The sequence below is a fragment of the Chrysochloris asiatica genome, unplaced genomic scaffold (assembly GCF_000296735.1).
Source record: "Chrysochloris asiatica unplaced genomic scaffold, ChrAsi1.0 scaffold00083, whole genome shotgun sequence".
Lineage (NCBI taxonomy): Eukaryota > Metazoa > Chordata > Mammalia > Afrosoricida > Chrysochloridae > Chrysochloris > Chrysochloris asiatica.
In genome coordinates this window covers 11839024-11857940 of record NW_006408601.1, presented here as the reverse complement: position 1 = coordinate 11857940, position 18917 = coordinate 11839024, and the positions used below count along the sequence as shown (strand labels likewise).

The window sequence follows — 18917 nt, the reverse complement described above, 5'->3', positions numbered from 1 at the left end:
ATGAAACAAGCTATATGAATGGTTGAATGTGAAGCTGATGATGTGCCCTGTAAACTTTCACTCAATCCAAAATAAAAACATTTAAGTAAAAAAAAAAAAAAACATAAAAGGTGACTACACATATGGGCATCACAAGATGGAATACACAGAAATCAAATGGACTACAGCTATGGAAAGAGACGTGTAAAACCTCCATCTCATCAGCCAAAACAAGGCCAGGAGCAGATTGTGGAACAGATCATCAATAGCTCATATGAAGTTCTGGCTGAAGCTAAAGAAAATTAAATCAAGTGCACAAGAGCCAAAATATAGCCTTGAATATATCCCACCTGAATTTAAATATCACCTGAGAACAGATTTGATTAATTAGACACTGAAGACCAAAGACCAGAAAGCTGTGGGATGATATCAGGAAAAACATACAGGAAGAAAGGGGAAGGTCATCAAGAAGACAAGATAGAAAAAAGGACCAAAATGGCTGTCAGAAGAGACTCTGAAGCATACTCTCCAGCATAAAGGTGCTAAAGAAAATGGAAAAAATGATGAGGTAAAATAGCTGAAGAGAAGTTTCACAGAGCAGCTTGAAAATACACGGTCAAATATTATAATGAAATGTGCAAAGACCTGGAGCTACAAAGCCAAAATGGAAGAACACACTCAGCATTTCCCAAGTTGAGGAAACTGAAGAAAAACTTAAATCTTGATTTGAAATATGGAAGGATTTTATAGGAAAAATACTGAATGATGAGGAGAGCATGAAAAGAAGATGGCAGGAATACACAAATTCATTGTACCAAAAAGAAATGGTACATTTGAAGAGGTAGCATGTGATCAAGAACCAATTATTCTGAAGGAAGAAGCCAAAGTTGCATTGAAGGTATTGGCAAAGAACAAAGCACTGGGAACTCATGGAATAAAAAATGAAATCTTTGAACAAACTCACTCATCTTGCCAAAAATTTTAAGAGTGCTACCTAGACAACTGACTGAAGAGATCCATATTTGTGCCCATTCCAAAGGGAGGTGACCCAACAGATTGCAGAAATCATCAATATCATTAATATTGTATAAAAGCAAAATTTTGCTAAAGATAATTTAGAAAAAAAAAGAAAAAAAAAATGGTTGCAATCAAACACTAATGGAGAACTTCCAGAGGTTCAAGTTGGTTTCAGAAGAGAGTGTGGAACAAGAGGTATCATTGATGACTTCAGATGGATCTTGGTGGAAAACAGAGAATACCAGAAAGATACTTATCTGTGCTTTATTGACTACTCAAAGGCTTTTGATTGTGTGGATAATGACAAGCTAAAATGACAACACTGCAGAGAATGAGTATTCTAGAAAACTACGTTTTGCTCATGAGGACCATTGTACATAGACCAAGAACAGAATATGAGCACACCAAATGGTTTAAAATCAGGAAAGGTGTACTCTAGGGTTGTATTCTTTCACCATACTTTAGGGTTGTATTCTTTCACCATACTTATTCAATCTGTATGCTGAGCAAATAATCTGAGAAGTGGGATTACATGAAGAAAAACATGGCATAACAAGATTGGAAGACGACTCATTTACAACCTGAGATATGCAGGTGATACAACCTTGTTTGCTGAGATCAAAGCATAGCCTTTGGTATGGGGTGTGCCTCAATGTAAAGAATATATAACCCCTCACCACTGGATCAATCAACAATATCCATATAAATGGAGAAAAGATTGAAGCTGTCAACGACTTTATTTTGCTCAGATCAACTATCAACACTCATGGAAGCAGCAGACAAAAAATCAAATGATGTATTGTATTAGCCAAATATGCTGCATAAGGCCTCTTTTTAAAGTGTTCAAGAGCAAAACTCAGTTTAAGGACCATTGAATGCCTGACCCAAGTCATGGTATCTTCAATAACCTCATATGTATGTGAAAGTTGGACAGTGAATAATGTAGAAGTATTGATGAATTTAAGTTATGGTGTTGACGGAGAATATTACAAGTACTGCCAAAAGAACAAGCTGATCTGTGTTGGAAGAAGTACAGCCAGAATGCTCCTTGGAAGCCAGGATAGCCAGACTTCATCTCTCATGTTTTGGACACATTATCCAGAGGGACCAGTTCCTGGAGAAGGCTATCATGCTTGGTAAAATGGAGAGTCTGAGAAAAAGAGGAAGATCCCCAACAAGATGAATTGGCAGTGTGACAGCAGCAATGGACTCAAGTGTAGCAATAATTGTGAGATTGGTGCAGGACTAGAGTTTCATTCTGTTGTGCATACGGTCCCTATGAGATGGTACCTCCTTTATGGCACGTAACACCAATAACAACTCTATACAGCCAACAAATTTGTAACTTTGAATGCACTGCATTGGCTATATAAATCTTTGGATCAACTCTTTCTCATTATTTAAATCTCTATAGCTTGGCAGTATGAAAGCCTTTTTTTCTTCAGTATTCAGAGGATGTGTTATATCGCTCAACATTGCAAATATACATGATCTGCTTGCTACAGTACAATCCCTTGTCTTGTAGGTCACCAAGCTACCAAGACTTCCATAGCCAGGGCAGAGTGTACCATCACCACCTACTCCCATGCCCTACAGGCTGTCCACATCCACAGGCCAGGGACATAACATTCTGAAAGAACCAAAGAGCACAGGGTCAGACAGTAAGAGGCCAACATCCCTAACATTTCCAAAAAATGCATATTCAACATCTCTTCCTGCAGGACAGGAGCCAAGTGAGTTTCTAGGGAAAGCTGAACCCTGGTCTTTGCTCATCAGTAGCACCTTGCTCTGTTAACCCACAAGTCAATTTAGATTGATAACCCCTTGCTCATCCACTATAGAAGGCCCTGTAAAGAAAGCCATGTGAGTTGCTCTCCAGGGTCCTGAAAGGGAAGGCACACCCTGAAATAAACACTGTGATGAAATAAATTAATCATCAGAGGCACACAGAATCAGGAAGTGATGCCTAGAAGATCAGAATTGAAAGGAGACTTGGAAATCATTAATTGTATACTGACTTAAGGCAGAGCCACCACACATTAATTTGTGAGACTGTGGTGGCTTGAGACTATGATGCTAAAAGCTATGTCACTACTATTGCAAATAATGGCAATAATCACCATGGTGTGCAGATTTCAGTGAGCTTCAAGACTAAGACAGATTTGGAAGAAAGAACTGGTGACTGAAGATTAATAATAAGAAGTGAAATGTTATGGATTGGTGCAACTATTGTTCTCTCCATGTGCAGAAGAAAGAAGAGTGATGAGAACGGAAGGATCCATTAGTTCAGTGGATTAATGGAACATGCAAACATTAGTCTCTATGACTCTGGGACCAGAGGAACTAGATGGTGCCCAGCTACTACCACTACTAACTGCTCTGAAAGGGATAACGTTAGAAGATTCCAGATAGAGTGGGAGAAAATGTGGAGCAAAACTCAAAATTATATACATATTTTTAAAAGGGTGAGATTTATTGATCAGAAAGATAATGGAGAATCCCAAGACCATGGCACTCGACCACCCTTCAGGTCTGAAAAGAAACTCACCCTCATAGTCTAATTTTCAGCCAAGCAGTTGTTGTTATTGTTAAGTACTATTGAGTCAGTTCTGACTCATAGCAATCCTGTATAGAATGTCCAAGGAGTGGCTGGGAGGTTTGAACCACTGACCCTGTGGTTAGTAGTCCAGTGCTTGCCTTACAGTGCACACCAGTATTTCAATTTTCTTTTATAGTCAAGTAGTAGATAAGTATACAGAGGGGACAACAAAAATAGTAAGATATGCTCACCAAGGAATGGTCAATCAAATAAAAAGGACACTATTTACCTAAGAACACAGTTGAAAAGAGATGCGAAGGTAGGTGAAATAGAAATCGGGACTACAGAGAGGAAGCAGGATAATTACTGTTGCGTGGTGGAGATTGCAATCATTGAGGTGAAACAAAGAATATGGTTTGTTGATGTAAAACTGATGACCTTTCCTGTAAACCTTGACTCAATTCACAATAAAAAGTTTTTAAAAAATCCTCATGGATCATAAGAGAACATTGTCCAACTGCTTTGGACACAACATCAGGAGGGATCAATCACTAAATGAGAACATCTTGCTTGATGAAGTAGAGTGAAGGCCTGGAAGAACTTCAGTGAGACAGACTGGAACAAGAACGGGATTGAACACAGTGCCAATTGTGAGTCTGATGCATGACTGGGTCACATTTTGTTCTGTTGTATGTAGGGTCACTTAGTATTGGAGTCTATCTATTGCTAAGCTAAGACCCAGAAATAATAAATGACTTACTCAGGGTCATACAGCTTCAAGTTTCCAATTCAGAACTTTTTTGGATTAAAAGACCAGATTCTCAAAGTAGAAGAAAATAGTATATATTATGTTCCTCCACATGGGCTTTTAGGGGCCCCAGAAAATTATAACACATTAGTTCCATCACCTAATAAAACTTCACCTGACTTTCCAAGTCCTCATAAAACCCATAATAATTCTGAGTCACAAAATGAAAAGAGTACATTTATGACAAACTACAACACACACACACACACCCAGGGAAATAAAGAGAGGCCATTCCACAGTCTCAAGTCCCTCCAGGATTCAATAAAAGGCCTCATCATGCTGAAGAGGAGCATCCCTTCCCCCCACTTTATCCCAGTTATGTATTTTGAAAGATCTCTGCAACTCCATGGGACCCTGTTGATGTAAAAACCATCCAACTTGAACCACACTACAGAAAACTAAAAAGATAAACTAGTGAAGAACTTTACTTAGAACCTGGCTGTCACAATAACTTCAAGGTCCTGTTGGATCTCCAAACCCTATCCTGCACCATGGTCCCATCCACATTACACATCAGGTCGTGAACCCATGAGGAATATGGCACTGGCACTGTTTAATAAGAATGAATATTTAACTAAATTCTGCTTATTTACAGCATGATACTTAAAAATCTCTATATGATAATTCATGTCTCTAGCACTTAGTTATGCTGTATGCTCATGGAGTTGCTAAAAACTTCTAGAGGATTTTGCATACAGACTCCTGCTAAACTCCTATAGTGCTGTGGTAGAAAATTATTATTACTACCATTTCACAGATGCAAGCACAGTGCCTGGTAAATGAATGAATAAAATAGTGAACTAACTAAAACACAAAATGGCTTGCCTGGTTACACATACCTTGAGTTGGCTCCAACACCTAGTGACCATGTATAGGGTTTCTGAGGAGTGACTCATGAATTTGAACCATCAGCCTTGTAGTTCATATTGATCTTATCCTATAGTGCCAAAATCAAGACAAGACCCAGGATTCTTTTCAGCCTAGGTTTCACCACAAAGCTCATGTTGTTGTTAAGTGCCATCGAGTCGGTTCCGACCCATAGCAACCCTGTACAGGGTTTCCAAGGCTGTAAATCATTACGGGAGCAGAAAGCCTCATCTTTCTCCCGAGGAACAGCTAGTAGTTTCGAACTGCTGACCTTAAGGTTCGCAGCCTGATTTGTAACTACTACGCTACCAGAGCTCATAAGCCTGGTGATCTACAGAACAGCTCTTCCTCCTTCTTTCTCACTTTTCCTATTCTACCTTCTCTGTCCCTCCCTCCAGCCACTTCCAACTGCTAACTTGAAACAAACTCACCCATATACACTCTTCTCTGGTTAGCACTATGATTGGCTTTGTAATGTCTACAAGATAAATCTCATTCCAAGTCCAAATCCTAGGAGATTGGCACAGAATCAGATCACACAGTGGCAAAACCTCAAAACTGCACACATTGTCATACATTCCACCTGAGAGGGTAAGAAATTGGGAGGTTACTCCACCTTCTGAGGACTTAGCTTCCTGTAGTCTCCCAGCTCTAACTGTCTATACGAGGAATCCAGCAATCCATCATGCACTGCCTCACAGCATCACTGCCTTGCGCTGTTATTTAACTTTTCACATGTGGATGTGTTGTTTTTGTAACTCACTGTTTACTTGTCAGAGGACTTAGAGCTGCTAGGCTAGTTGAAAATGAGACATACCTGACTTCCTAATTTTCTTTTAGTTGTTTTTGATGATGATGATTTGTACGTATGTTTCTATTTATGACAAATACACTAGGTGATTGGGAGCCTAGGTCTGGCTCTCTTAACAGTAATGACCTGTGATAATCATCTATTAATTTCCTCCTCCATGCTAGAGTACCAATGTTTGCATGCAATCAATGTAATACATTACACATGTGGATATCTTAAGGAACAGGGCTTAATAGGAGGAAGTCTGTAAATAGTTTATGAGATCTCTAGAAGGAAGATAGCATATCAATTTATTTCATTATGAAAAACATATAAACAGATGCTTACATCCTGAAGTTACACTGAAATATTAGACACAAACCTTGAATTACTAGCTTGTTCCAAGATTTATAGGAAGTTTAATTTCTGATTCTGCATACACTCCAAGATCAAGAGTTGCATGTAAAAATTGGATGTGTTCTGCAATGAATAAATAGAATGTCTCAAAAGAAAAGTCTAACTGCATTAAATATCCAGACTATAATCACTGAATTAACTCTCAGGATGGCAAGTGGATAGCACATATGTATGTTCTGTATATGCACATGTGTGTAAATGCACACATAAAAGTCTAAACATAAGGGATGAGAGTTCAGAGCTTTGTTGCAATGAGATGGACTATGATTAAGAGATCAATTTGTTGAGCAGTAAGACAAGAGGAGTTTGGCTCAATGTGGGTACATCTGGATATCGTAGAACCAAACAAAAAACTAAAACTCACTGTCATCGATTGCAGAAAGAGCTGGTCAAAGGCCGGATGAATGTACTATCTGAGGGACACAGTTGAGCCCATCCCTTAGCTGCTGAGAAACTCGATTCCACTGTCACTTCAAGAGCAGGATGCTGGGAGTGACTATTTTCAGTCCTTTCCATTGCTCAGCTGCTATTGTTGTTGTTGTTGTTAAGTGCCATCGAATCGGTTCTGACCCATAGCAACCCTCTATAGGGTTTTCTACGAATGGCTGGTGAGCTTGAACCACCGACCTTATGGTTCAAAGTGATTTTGCAGTCCAGCACATTAACCCACAGTGCCAGAGCTGCTATTATTGTTGTTGTTGTTGTTATGTACCCTGGAGTCGGTTTTGACCCATAGCGACCCTGCATAGGGTTTCTGAGGCTGTAAATCTTTATGGGAGCAGAAAGCCTCATCTTTCTCCCGTGGAGCAACTGGTAGTTTCGAACTGCTGACCATGAGATTAGCAGCCCCATTTGTAACCACTACACTACCAGAGCTCCTTACAGCTGTTATTATGAGTTGTCTATTCTACTGCTCCCAGGGCTTCCATCTGAGTCCATGATTTCTGATATCCAGGTACCAGGGCCGTCATCACTGTGGGGAGCCCCAGTGTATTACAATGAATTTGAAATGACTGAATAAATAAACCATGAATTTCTTCATTCAAGGACTCTTTGCTTATTTCTCTGTACCAGACAGTGTGCCTGGTACATTAATTTGATGGGCTGACTGAAAATTAAAAGTAAGCAAATGAAGCAAAGTAAAGCAAGTCTCTTTTGTGGTGAATAGAAAAGATGGTGTATGCACAAAACCTTTGCTATTAGTAATGAGGACAGGCTGCCTGCCAGGTGAACTAAGAGTGAGGCAGGAGAATCTGAGGAAGCTTGGTTCAAACCTCTTTCTGGGCTATAAAGGCAGCTGGAGGAAAACTGAAGACAATCAAAATGATCTTGTTGCCCGCTCAACTGAATGGTTCCTTTTAAGTTTCTAGCTTGAGGTAATCAGCTACCCACACACTGGAAGCTGCTAACTAGGCCCCATCTAAACAGCTGAAATAGGGAGAATGAGAAGTGTAAGTCTCTGTAGAAAGCAAAAAGTGTTAAACTACCAAAATAGCAGACACTTTTCCTGTGACAATTTGTGCAATTAGGTCTGAAAAAGCTGTTTCTCAATTCTAATCTAAAATACAGCGGAAAACCCTGCCATATCAGAATTTCTCAGAGCAACAGAACTGCCTGGGAAAATCTTTTATTCTTTATTTCATATTCTTTTTTAGTCCTTGAACCTTCTGTAGATGGGATCTAGGAACCATCTCTGCCCCAGTGGTTTTGACTTTGTCCTGGGCAGTCCATATCATCAGCACACTAGAGAAGTGGTATAAAGGAGAAGGAAGACTAAGATTTGAGAGTTAGAACTCAGCTTAAAGTTTGGGCTCTATGCTTATTTTGTGATGTGATGTGATTGTGATTCAGTTATCTTCTATGAACATTTCTGTTTCCAAATCTGTGAAATGGGTGTAATAAACTCTCCCCACATGACTACTCTATGAATTTAAGTCATTAATAAAAATAAAATCCCTAGCACATACTTTGTTGGTAGTAGGTGCTCAATAGAAGTAGGTCCCTTTTTCCATGACAGTACAATGGGATCCACTATGAGATTTCACATTTTACCAAACAACTCTAAGAATTAGAAATATAAGACATATAGGAGGAAAGTGCTAGAAAGAAACAAACTGTTCACATGGAATAAGACTCTTGGCCTTGCCACAAGTTCCAAATCCAGTGCCAATGCTTCAAACTATTGGGAATAATAGTCTAGCAGTTAGATGTAGGCTATCTAACTTAAGTAAGACTGAAGTTCAAATCCTGACACTGCTACTTATTCACAGCAGGAATGCAAACTGCAACTCCCTCATCTTAAAAAGAGAAAACAACTGCACATGTATAGAATTCATACAGTAAAGTGAGTAGCACGATTCTTAGCACAGACAACACTCAATAAATGAGAGCTCTCATCATCTTTGTTACCATCTAATCAGCAGAACTCTACTGCATGAGAGGCTGAGAAAAGTGTGGCAGCATCACTCACCTAATGAGAGTGATAGAAAACTAACAATCTTGAGGTGGCAGGAAGTGCATAGCTTAGAAAGTAAAAGTCCGCTTTTGTGAAATTGACTTTCTGTGAGAGTGACCTAGATAGGAAGTGGTAGACCAGAATCTCGATATATGAGCCAGACTCTCAGTGTCTCTGAAGTCAGACAGAGTTCGCTAGAAGGAAACTTGTGAATAAGATAAGCTTCTTCTGTGCAGCAAGCATCCTTCTTAGTTCTTTCTCCATCCTTCTTGGGGCTCTGCTTCAGGCACTTGCTTATCCCAGGCCCCTCAATTCTTTATCACACACAGCACAGCCTCTTCTCCAGCCAGCTTCCCCTCCTCTGTAACTACACCGGTGGCTATGAGAAGCCAGTCCAATGACAAAGGGGTGCATAGCAACTATGAAAGGAGCTTGTTAAAAATACAGCTTCTCAGATTCTAGGGAATCTTTACCAGAAGGTCAGAGATGGGGAAGGATTATCCATATTTTTTTATAGTTCCCTTGTTCATTCATGTGGACTCAGTTTAGAGAACTGTATTCTTGACTTCTCCTACAGCAAAATCAAAATGTATCTCTCTTGAGGCCCAGTCTTTGAGGACTTTGCGCTCTCCTAGCCTACCAAAAGTAATTTCATCTGTGCTTCAGACCCATGGATCCTTAAGTGGTAACAACATCCAATGTATTCCCTCCAAGATCTTACATAAAGGCTAGCATGTTATGCCATCAGGCAAACTGTGAACATTTTCAATAAAAGGGAAAGAGCACTTTGAGTCCATTCCTTCTAAATGAAACTCACTCTGGGTAGACTCAAACCACCATTGTTTGGGTTAAGTAGTCTTTAGATTGCTCTGGGCTGCAGATCAACCATCTCTTCCCATCTTCCTAAGAAAGAGGCCTTGGTGACCATAAAGAAGGTAGGGTGGATGAAATGTTGAAGACAGGGTCAAAAATGCATGAGGGAGATGCAGGACAAATACTAACAAAAAAAGCAAACACACATTGAACATCAAAGGCCAAGCACTACACCAAGTAATTGACATGAATGATCCCATTTAACATTCCCAGTCTATGAGTACACATTTCTATTATTATTATTCCCATTTTAATGGGACCTGGTGGGACAACAGCTAAGCATTCAGCTGTTAACCCAAACGATGGTGGTTTGAGTCTGCCCAGTGGCTCCAGAGGAGAAACACTGGGCAATCCTCTCCCATAAAGATTGTTGTTATTAAGTGCTATTGAGTCAGCTCCAACTCATTGTGACCCTGTATAGGGTTTCTGAAGAGAGGCTGGTGAGTTTGAATTGCAACCTTGTGTTTAAAACCTCCTTGCAGTCCAGTGCTCATATTAGTCATTATATGTTGTCACATGGGGTCACTATGAATCAAAAACAATTCCTATTTTAAAAAATGAAGAAACTTAGATGCAGAGAAATTAACTTGCCCCATATCACATGGCTAGCAAGTGGCTGAGGGTGGCATAGAGCATATTTGACAGGAGACCAGAGATTTGTAAAGGCATTAAACACTAGATGGGCAGAGATATACTCTCTCTCTCCCTTTTTCTCTTCTCTAAAGAAAAATATCAGGAAATATAGGGTAAGGCTTTTGGAAGGAGTCTTGCCTCCAGGACTTTTAAGTTGAGAATTACTAAGTTCGGGCTTTAAGTCCTCTTTCTGATCCACAGACTATGAAAATATACAAGGTCCTTCTTGTCTTTTGGGCAGCATATGGGGGCTGGTGGTAAAGAGTAAGCAGGAATACAATCTGATAGACAGTTTTACCTGTAGAAAGAGTCAAAGAGCTGTTGAGGGTGAAAATGGATATTGCAGCTGTGGGCTACCTTTATTTAAGCACCCATATCAGGTCTTCAAGGCAAAAAAGAATCAGGTTTATATAGAAATTCTGGCCATGTACATAGACTATATCTGGTTAGAGTCATGATTCTTCAGAAGCCCCAAAACACTTTAACTAAATCCTTCTAATATGTCACACCAAAAGGATCAAGACTCATTTCAAAATGGTTATCATTCCCTGAAGTCCAATACTGTTCTCTGCCATTAGAGAACTTCTTCTAAAAAAGACTACAGAACTGAAATGTAAAAAACAGTCAAGTATCTCCTAATCAGAAATGTTGTATAGAGCTGACTGACCTTGAATGTCCCTCATCTTGATAAGTTCTGGAGTGGAGGCGGTACCCAACATGCTATTCATTAGCCTGGGCTCAAGAGAGCAAGTTCTGTGGCTGAAAAGTAATTTCAACGTTGATGACATTATTAGCAAGAACTAACAGTGTATGAGCACTAGTTGGAATGCAACCGATTCTCTGTCATTGGTTTCGGATCACTGTCCATAAGGATTGTCAGTGGGTTCTGAAGAGATAAAAATGCTCCCCTTGGACACCATCATACAGCTGTCCAGCCCAAATGACCCAACAGAGACCAATGGCATCGTTCTTCAGCTGTCACTAAACCTGCCTCCAGTTACAGACATGAGACTGATATCTTCTGACCCCAATCCAGAGCCTCCTATAAAACGTACCCCAACCTCACAAATAGTCTGGCTCTAACAAGCTGGAAGTTTCCTTCCTCTAAAGAGAGCAGTCATGGTTGGGTGCCACCAGGTTAGTTCTGATTCACGTTGTTGTTGTTATTAGGTGCCATTGAGTCTGTACAGACTCATAGCAACCCTATGCACAAAATAACGAAACACTGCCTGGTCCTGGGCTAACCTTACAATTAACCTCAAGCTTTGTCTCTCATACTTTGGACATACTGTCCGGAGGGAACAGTCACTGGAGAAGGATGTCATGTTTGGTAAGGTGGAAGGAAGGTCAGAGAAAAAGAGGAAGACCCCTAACGAGATGGATTGGCCAGGTGGCATCATTGATGGACTCAAGTGTGGCAGTGGTAGTGAGGTTGGCCCAGGATCAGACATTGTTTCGTTCTGCTGTGCATGGGGTCGCTATGAGTTGGTTCTGACTTGATGGCACCTGACAACAACAACAACAACTTTATCAAACATGATATCCTTCTCCAGCGACTGGTCCCTCCTGACAATATGTCTGAAGTATGAGAGATGAAGTTTGGCCATCCTAGCCTCCAAGGAGCACTCGGGCTGCACTTCTTCCAACACAGATCTGTTGGTTCTTTTGGCAGCCCATGGCACTTTCAATATTCTCCTCCAACACCATAACTCAAATGCATCAATTCTTCTATGCTCTAATTCACTGTTCAGCTTTTGCATGCATATGAAGTTATTGAAAATACCATGGCTTAGGTCAGGTGCACTTTAGTCCTCAAGCTGACAACTTTGCTCTTCAATACTTTAAAAAGGTCTTGTGCAGCAAATTTGCCTAATGCAATATGTCATTTGATTTCTTGACTGCTGCTTCCATGAGTATTGATGGTTGATCGAATAAGAATGAAGTCCTTGACAACTTCAATCTTCTCACCACTGAGGGAAAATGTTGTTTCTTGGTCCAGTGGTGAGGATTTTTGTTTTCTTTACATTGAGATGTAATCCATACCAAAGGCTGTGCTCTTTGATCTTCATCAGTAAGCATTTTATGTCCTCTTCGAATTCCAACTCACAGTGACCCTATATAGGGTTGCTAAGGCTGTAAACCTTTATGGAAACAGAAAACCTCATCTTTCTTTCTCCTACAGAGGGATTGGTAGATTTGAACTTCTGACCTTGCAGCCCAGCTTATAATTCACTACCTTTTTGCAATGAATTCCAAAAGATTCTTAAGAGCATGCTCTCGAAGAAGTCTCCATTTGGGAAAAAAATTTAACCAAAGTTGTGCTTGATGAAGTGAAATAGAATTAAGTGCATCAGTAGTATGGGCTTCTCAGATTCATTCTAAGGTGGACTGGCTTATTGGCTCCCAGTGGAATGAGTTTAACAATAATCTATCACAGTAAACTATGATCACAGCTCCATGGAATTGCAGCCAGTACCAGGACTACACCAAGGTACACTTATTAGTCCCCAATCTGTAATCAACCTTTTGTACACTTGTTTCTAATCACGGAATACTGTTTCATCATAATGGACTGTTTTCATAGCATATTATAGTTGGTCATTTCAGCACGCCCAATGGTCCATTTAGCAGGTTAAATTACAATTAGGGTCCCTTGGTTTTTGTTTCTAGGCCAGGCTTGGAGAGGCTTGTTTTTCCTTTCTCTGAGTTTCAAGGACAGAATCACCAAAGTTGAAAAACAAAGACCCACCTGTTACAGTCGACATGGAGTAGGAGATGAGAGGCACTAACTGACAGTGCGACCTTGTGCCACTGACCATCTGCCATTCGGTATGGGAGTGCCTCTGTTCTTGGTTTCCCTTTATGTATGTAGTGATATCGAATTTCATCCCTCAGGCCACTGCTCTCCAGTTCAAAATAGCTGTATGTAAAACAACAAAAAACGGTTTATTGTAATCCTGGATATCACAGACATCATCAATCCCCATTTGCTTAATACATTTCTCAGAATCTGAAATTAGCTAAATATGATTCAAAGAGTCACAACCTGAAATCAATTGCATTGTACAGACTCACCTCACCTATGAACTCAGCACCCTCATGGCGAACATCTTAAGCCTCTGAAATGGAGATGGAGCCACTGTGAGGTAACAGGATGCAAGCTGATTAGCAAAGCATGGTGCACTCTTAAAAGTGCAGCTCAGAACCCTCTTTCTATTATTTAATAAAGGGTATCCATGTGGAATTAATTTATTGATATTTCATTTTAGAATTGCCTTTGCTTTTCCATGAGCAACAGGGAAATCGTCCTGTTGGACATTGGGGATTAAAAGAAATTGTCAGAGTGAAAAGATTAGAAAATTGATTGTTTTTTCTTTGCCTTGGACACAAAGCTGTAACTGCGCAACAATTACTAGATAATGAATAGGAGAAGACAGGGTGAAGTTTCTCACATTTGGATCAATATCAAAATATCATGGAAACATGGAATTGAGATTTTTCTTTTCCCAGGTTTTTACCATGATCTTCAGACCTCTGAGATTTGTTAGCATCACCATGGCAATCTCTATTTTAGTCATAAAATGCACTAGGCAACTTTTGGCTACTCCTCAGGGTTGTTGTTGTTAAATGCCTTTGAGTCCGTTCTGACCCATAGTGACACTGTTTAGGATTTCCAAGGAGCAGCTGGTGTGCTTGCACCACCGACCTTGCAGTTCAAACAGACTTTGCAGTCCAGTGCATTATAACCCACAGCGCCACACCAGGGCTTGCTGCGTTGCTGGTACCTCTGTGGGTGGGAGACCTATTTAGACTGCTACACTTTGGACACACATCATCATCATCATCGCCAACATAAGTCTTAATCTCACTTCCAAGCATTGTACTAGGTATATGTCATATACTAAATGTCACCACAAAAACCTGCAAGGCTGATGCTATTATCCCATTAAAAAGGAAATTCAGACATTGAATATTATACTCATGCCAGGATTTAAATTCACATCTACATTTAAAAACTTGTACACTTTCTATAAGCGTGTTGCCTGAATTGGATGATACCATTATGACAAAGTATTGATGGCCTTCACTGGTATGAACTCCCAGCAACTCATTTATATAGACAACTCAAGCACTGTTCACTTAGGTTATTGTTGTAAGTGCCATTGAGTTGGTTTTGACTCAGCAACACTGTATAGGGTTTCCAAGGAGTAGCTGGTGCGTTTGAACTGCCAACTGTGTGATTTGCAGTCCAGTGCTGATCCTATACATGCCACACCAGGACAGGTTGCTGTTATTGTTACATGCCGTTGAGTTGGTTCCAACACATAGCAACCCTGTATAGGGTTTCCCAGGAGCAGCTTATGAGATTGAACCACTGACCTTGCAGTTCAAAGGGCTTTGCAGCAGTCTGGTGCATTAACCCACAGTGCCATAGTAGGTCTTTCTGAATCCAGGAGTTAAAGCTGGCTACGGCACGTAACAACAACAACAACAACAACCAGGATGGGTAGAGTCCTGGTGTGGTGCTGTGGGTTAAAGCGCCAGACTGCAAAGCCATTTGAACTGCAAGGTCGGTGGTTCAAGCTCACCAGTCACTCCTTGGAAACCCTATACAGCATCACTATGGGTCAGAACCGACTCAAAAACACTTAGCAACAACAACCAGGACGGGTAGCCATCTTTAATCCCTGGATTCAGCGGGACCCTACTACTTCTCCTTTAATCTGTTGGGTTGGCCTTATCCCAGTACCAAACCCTATTTAACCTAAAACACAAAAAATACCTTCTATGAGGACTGAGATGAATATATCATGAAACTCAACCTCTATTATACATGACTCCCACACTCATGGCTGAGAACAAATGCACACTGCTTGCTTATCATTCATAGAGGATCTTCCCAAGGGAGCAGTGCAAAGGAGGGAGAGTCAAGACCACACTCTGACCCACTTCATTTGAGCCAGTACAAAGAATAAGGCCCAAGGTCATAAACTGAAGAAGTTATCTCTACCACAGCAGCAGACTGCTGCCCTCATTACATACCTATTAGTTACAGTTAATGTACCAGATATTTTATAAATCCCCTAATACAGAATACATCCACTTCAAGGAATTTTCCAAATTTCTTTTAAGCAACTAGAACATTAGAAAAGTCAACAAGAGAACTGGAGAAATCAAGAAAACGTCACAGATTATCTGGTCATTTATTCATTTGACACATCTTTACTGATCAGATAGTGACAGGTTAAAAACATAGTTAAAATATAGATCCTGCTCTCAAGGGTCTTTGAGAGGAATAGAGAAGGAAATAATGTACTGTTAAGTGGCTTAAGAGAGAACAAATGGGGAGGTTAGGGACACAGTTCTTTAACAAGAAATTGCCATGTGCCAAGAATTTGCCAAATGCAAACATGAATACCACTTCATCTAATTTCTTCAAGGTAGATATTATCCCTGTTTTACAGATAAATTCACATAAAATCAGAGAGAGAACATCAGCAGTATCTCCTAGTTGAAATCTTACCAAAATACACACATTAACAGGACTCTCACTATTATCTTATTCTGACCAAGACACTGCTGATGGGGAAAGAGACTGTACCTTGAAAGGACCTTAATCAATGAGAATGATAAATGCTCATAGAGATCACCTGATGAAATAATACAAGGGGCATACAACCACACATAATCAGATATAACCATTATTCCTGGATTGTTGTTGTTAATTGCTGTTGAGTCAATTCCCACCCATAGCAAGGCTGTACAGGGTTTCTGAGGAAAAGCTGGTGAGCTTAAACTGCCGACCTCACAGTTCAAATGGATTTGCAGTCTGGCGCATTAACCCAGCATGCCATACCATGACTCCTCACAATTTCAAGTTTGTAATGTATTATATAGGAGTCCTGGTGTGGAACTGTGGGCTAATGCACTAGACAACAAGGTTGGTTTGAACACAAGGTCGGTGGTTCAAGCTCACCAGCCATTCCTTAGAAACCCTATACAGGGTCAGAAAGAGTCAGAACTGACATGACGGCACTTAAAAACAACAACAACATATTATAAACTGGTATTTTAAAGATCATGCTAAAAGGCAGTACAGTAATGAAAGTAAAGAAAAATTTGTTGTAATGGAGTCCTGGTGTGGCATTGTAGGAGAAAGAGCTGGACCACAACAAAGGTTTGAACCACAAAGTTGGCAGTTCAAACTCACCAGCTGTTCCTTGGAAACCCTACACAGGGTTGCTGACACTCAGAACAACAACAACAACAACAAGCCCTTACTTCGGGTTAGCCACAAATACGTTTCACAATTATGGCACTAAAGAAGAAATAGTTGTTGTAGTGTTAGGCAAATGGATATTTTTATTTCAGAGTGAATTTTCTGACAGCATCACACATACATTCATAGGGATGTATCTCAAACCACTGAGATAGATATCAAGGTGATGTGTTTTTTAAAAAGTATGTTAGATAACTGCTGAAGTAGCCCTGGGGATGAAACAGACTCTGATGGCTAAACTAATCTGGATAAAAATTGTTTCCTGAATACAAAGGAAGGAATGAGACAATATTTCTCTGCAGTAACCTTCTACTAATGGGGACCTGCAGCCTGGAATGAGTACAACTCAGAGAAAATGGTCATTTTAGCATAACACAACTTGACTGTAGCCTGGAGAAGAAGACCCATGATTTATACTAGAGCCTAGTTACTCACAATGTATTTCAAAGGCGAGCAGCATAAGTACCACTTGTATATTTTCAGATTATTGGGCCCACCTAACACCTACTGGTCGTAGGTAGCCTTTCAAGATGGTGGATTGGGTAGATGTGCAGTGAGGAGCTCCGTCTGCAACAATACAAAATACGGGACCAATGAGGCTCAGGGGATGGTGCTAGAACTCTAAACCACATATAAGGGAATATTTAGAAGTTTGGAAGACTTACACCTAGAGGAATTTGTAGCAGAATCAAGAAATCCATTACTTTCTAATTCAAGATGCTCAGCTGCTCCTGGAACCGCCATCTTGGGAGAGGCCAAGTGGGGGAAGGATCAGAACAGCCAAAAATGCCTGACAGAATCAGAGAGAAAAAGGTGTGGACATTCTTTTTTTTTTTGGTATCTGTTCATAGGTCTCTCGCTGTCTGGAACACCTCCATTCTGGTAACTAGAGGAGGTGCTTGAGTGAATGGACACCCTACCCCACCCCTTGAGGGTTCTACTATTGAATGTGCCCAGACCTCGAAATTTAAAGTAACAGTTTCCACTTAAAACCAAAACACCACCACTCATCTGTCAGTTTATCGACTGTGGTGGCTTCTGAGTTGCTGTGGTTCTGAAAGCTATGCCAGTAGCATTTTAAATACAAGCAGGGTCACCCATGGTGGACAGGTTTCAGATGAGCTTTCAGACAAAGACAGACTAGGAAGAAGGAGTGATGAAGTACTTCCAAATATTTAGTCACTGAAAACCTTATGATAGCAGAGAAACAAGTGTCAGATATAGTGCTGGAAAATGAGCCCCTCAGGTTGGAAGGCACTCAAAATGCGACTGGGGAAGAGATGCCTCCTCAAAGTAGATTTAACCATGATGAAATGAAGGGGGTAAAGCCCATGGGAGAAAAGCCTGCAGGACCTTCATTTGCTGATGGGGCACAACTCAAAATGGAGAGAAACAACTATAAACATCCATTGAAAATCAGAAAATGGAATGTACGAAGTATGAATCTGGGAAAATTGGAGGTTGTCAAAAATGAAATTGAACACTTAAACATCGATATCTTAGGCATTAGTGAGCTGCAATGGACTGGTATTGGCCATTTTGAAGCTGACAACCACATGGTTTACTATGCCAGGAATGACAAATTGAAGAGGAAAGGTGTTCCATTCGTTGTCATAAAGAACATATCCAGATCAGTCATGAGGTACAATGTTGTCTGTGATAGGATAATATCCATGAGCCTATAGGGAAGACCAGTTCATACCACTACTATTCAAATTACACAATAACCACTAAAGCCAGAGAGGATGAAATTGAAGGATTCTACCAACTTCTTCAATCTGAAATTGAGCAAACATGCAATTAAGATGTATTGATCATTACTGGTGATTGAAATGCAAAGGTTGGGAGCAAAGAGGAAGGATCAGTTGTTGGAAAATATGACCTTGGTGATAGCAATAATGCTGGAGAATGCATGATAGAATTCTGCAAAATCAATGATTTGTTCAATTCAAATACCTTCTTTAGACAGCATAAGGCATGATTATACATGTGGACCTCACCAGATAGAATATATAGAAATCAAATTGATTACATCTGCAGAAAGAGACCATGGAAAAGCACCATATCATCATTCAAAACAAGGCCAGGGGCAGACTGTGGAACCGACCATCAATTACTCGCATGCAAATTCAAACTGAAGCTGAAGAAAATGAAAACAACTCCACGAGAGCCAAAATATGACCTTGAATATATCCCACCTGAATTTAGAGATCATCTGAAGAACAGATTTGATACATTAAACACTAAAGACTGAAGACC

At 40.2% G+C, this 18917-nt stretch overlaps 1 protein-coding gene across 2 annotated transcripts in view; it reads right to left on the bottom strand.

Moving 5' to 3' along the window:
- NELL1 (NEL-like 1 (chicken)) overlaps positions 1–18917 on the bottom strand; it is a 1454777-nt gene that overhangs the window by 1232882 nt on the left and 202978 nt on the right. For both annotated transcript variants that reach the window (XM_006865820.1, XM_006865821.1), the window contains exon 4: positions 13128–13298. In XM_006865820.1, the coding sequence (XP_006865882.1) occupies positions 13128–13298 (171 nt within the window). The remainder of the gene's footprint in view (positions 1–13127; positions 13299–18917) is intronic.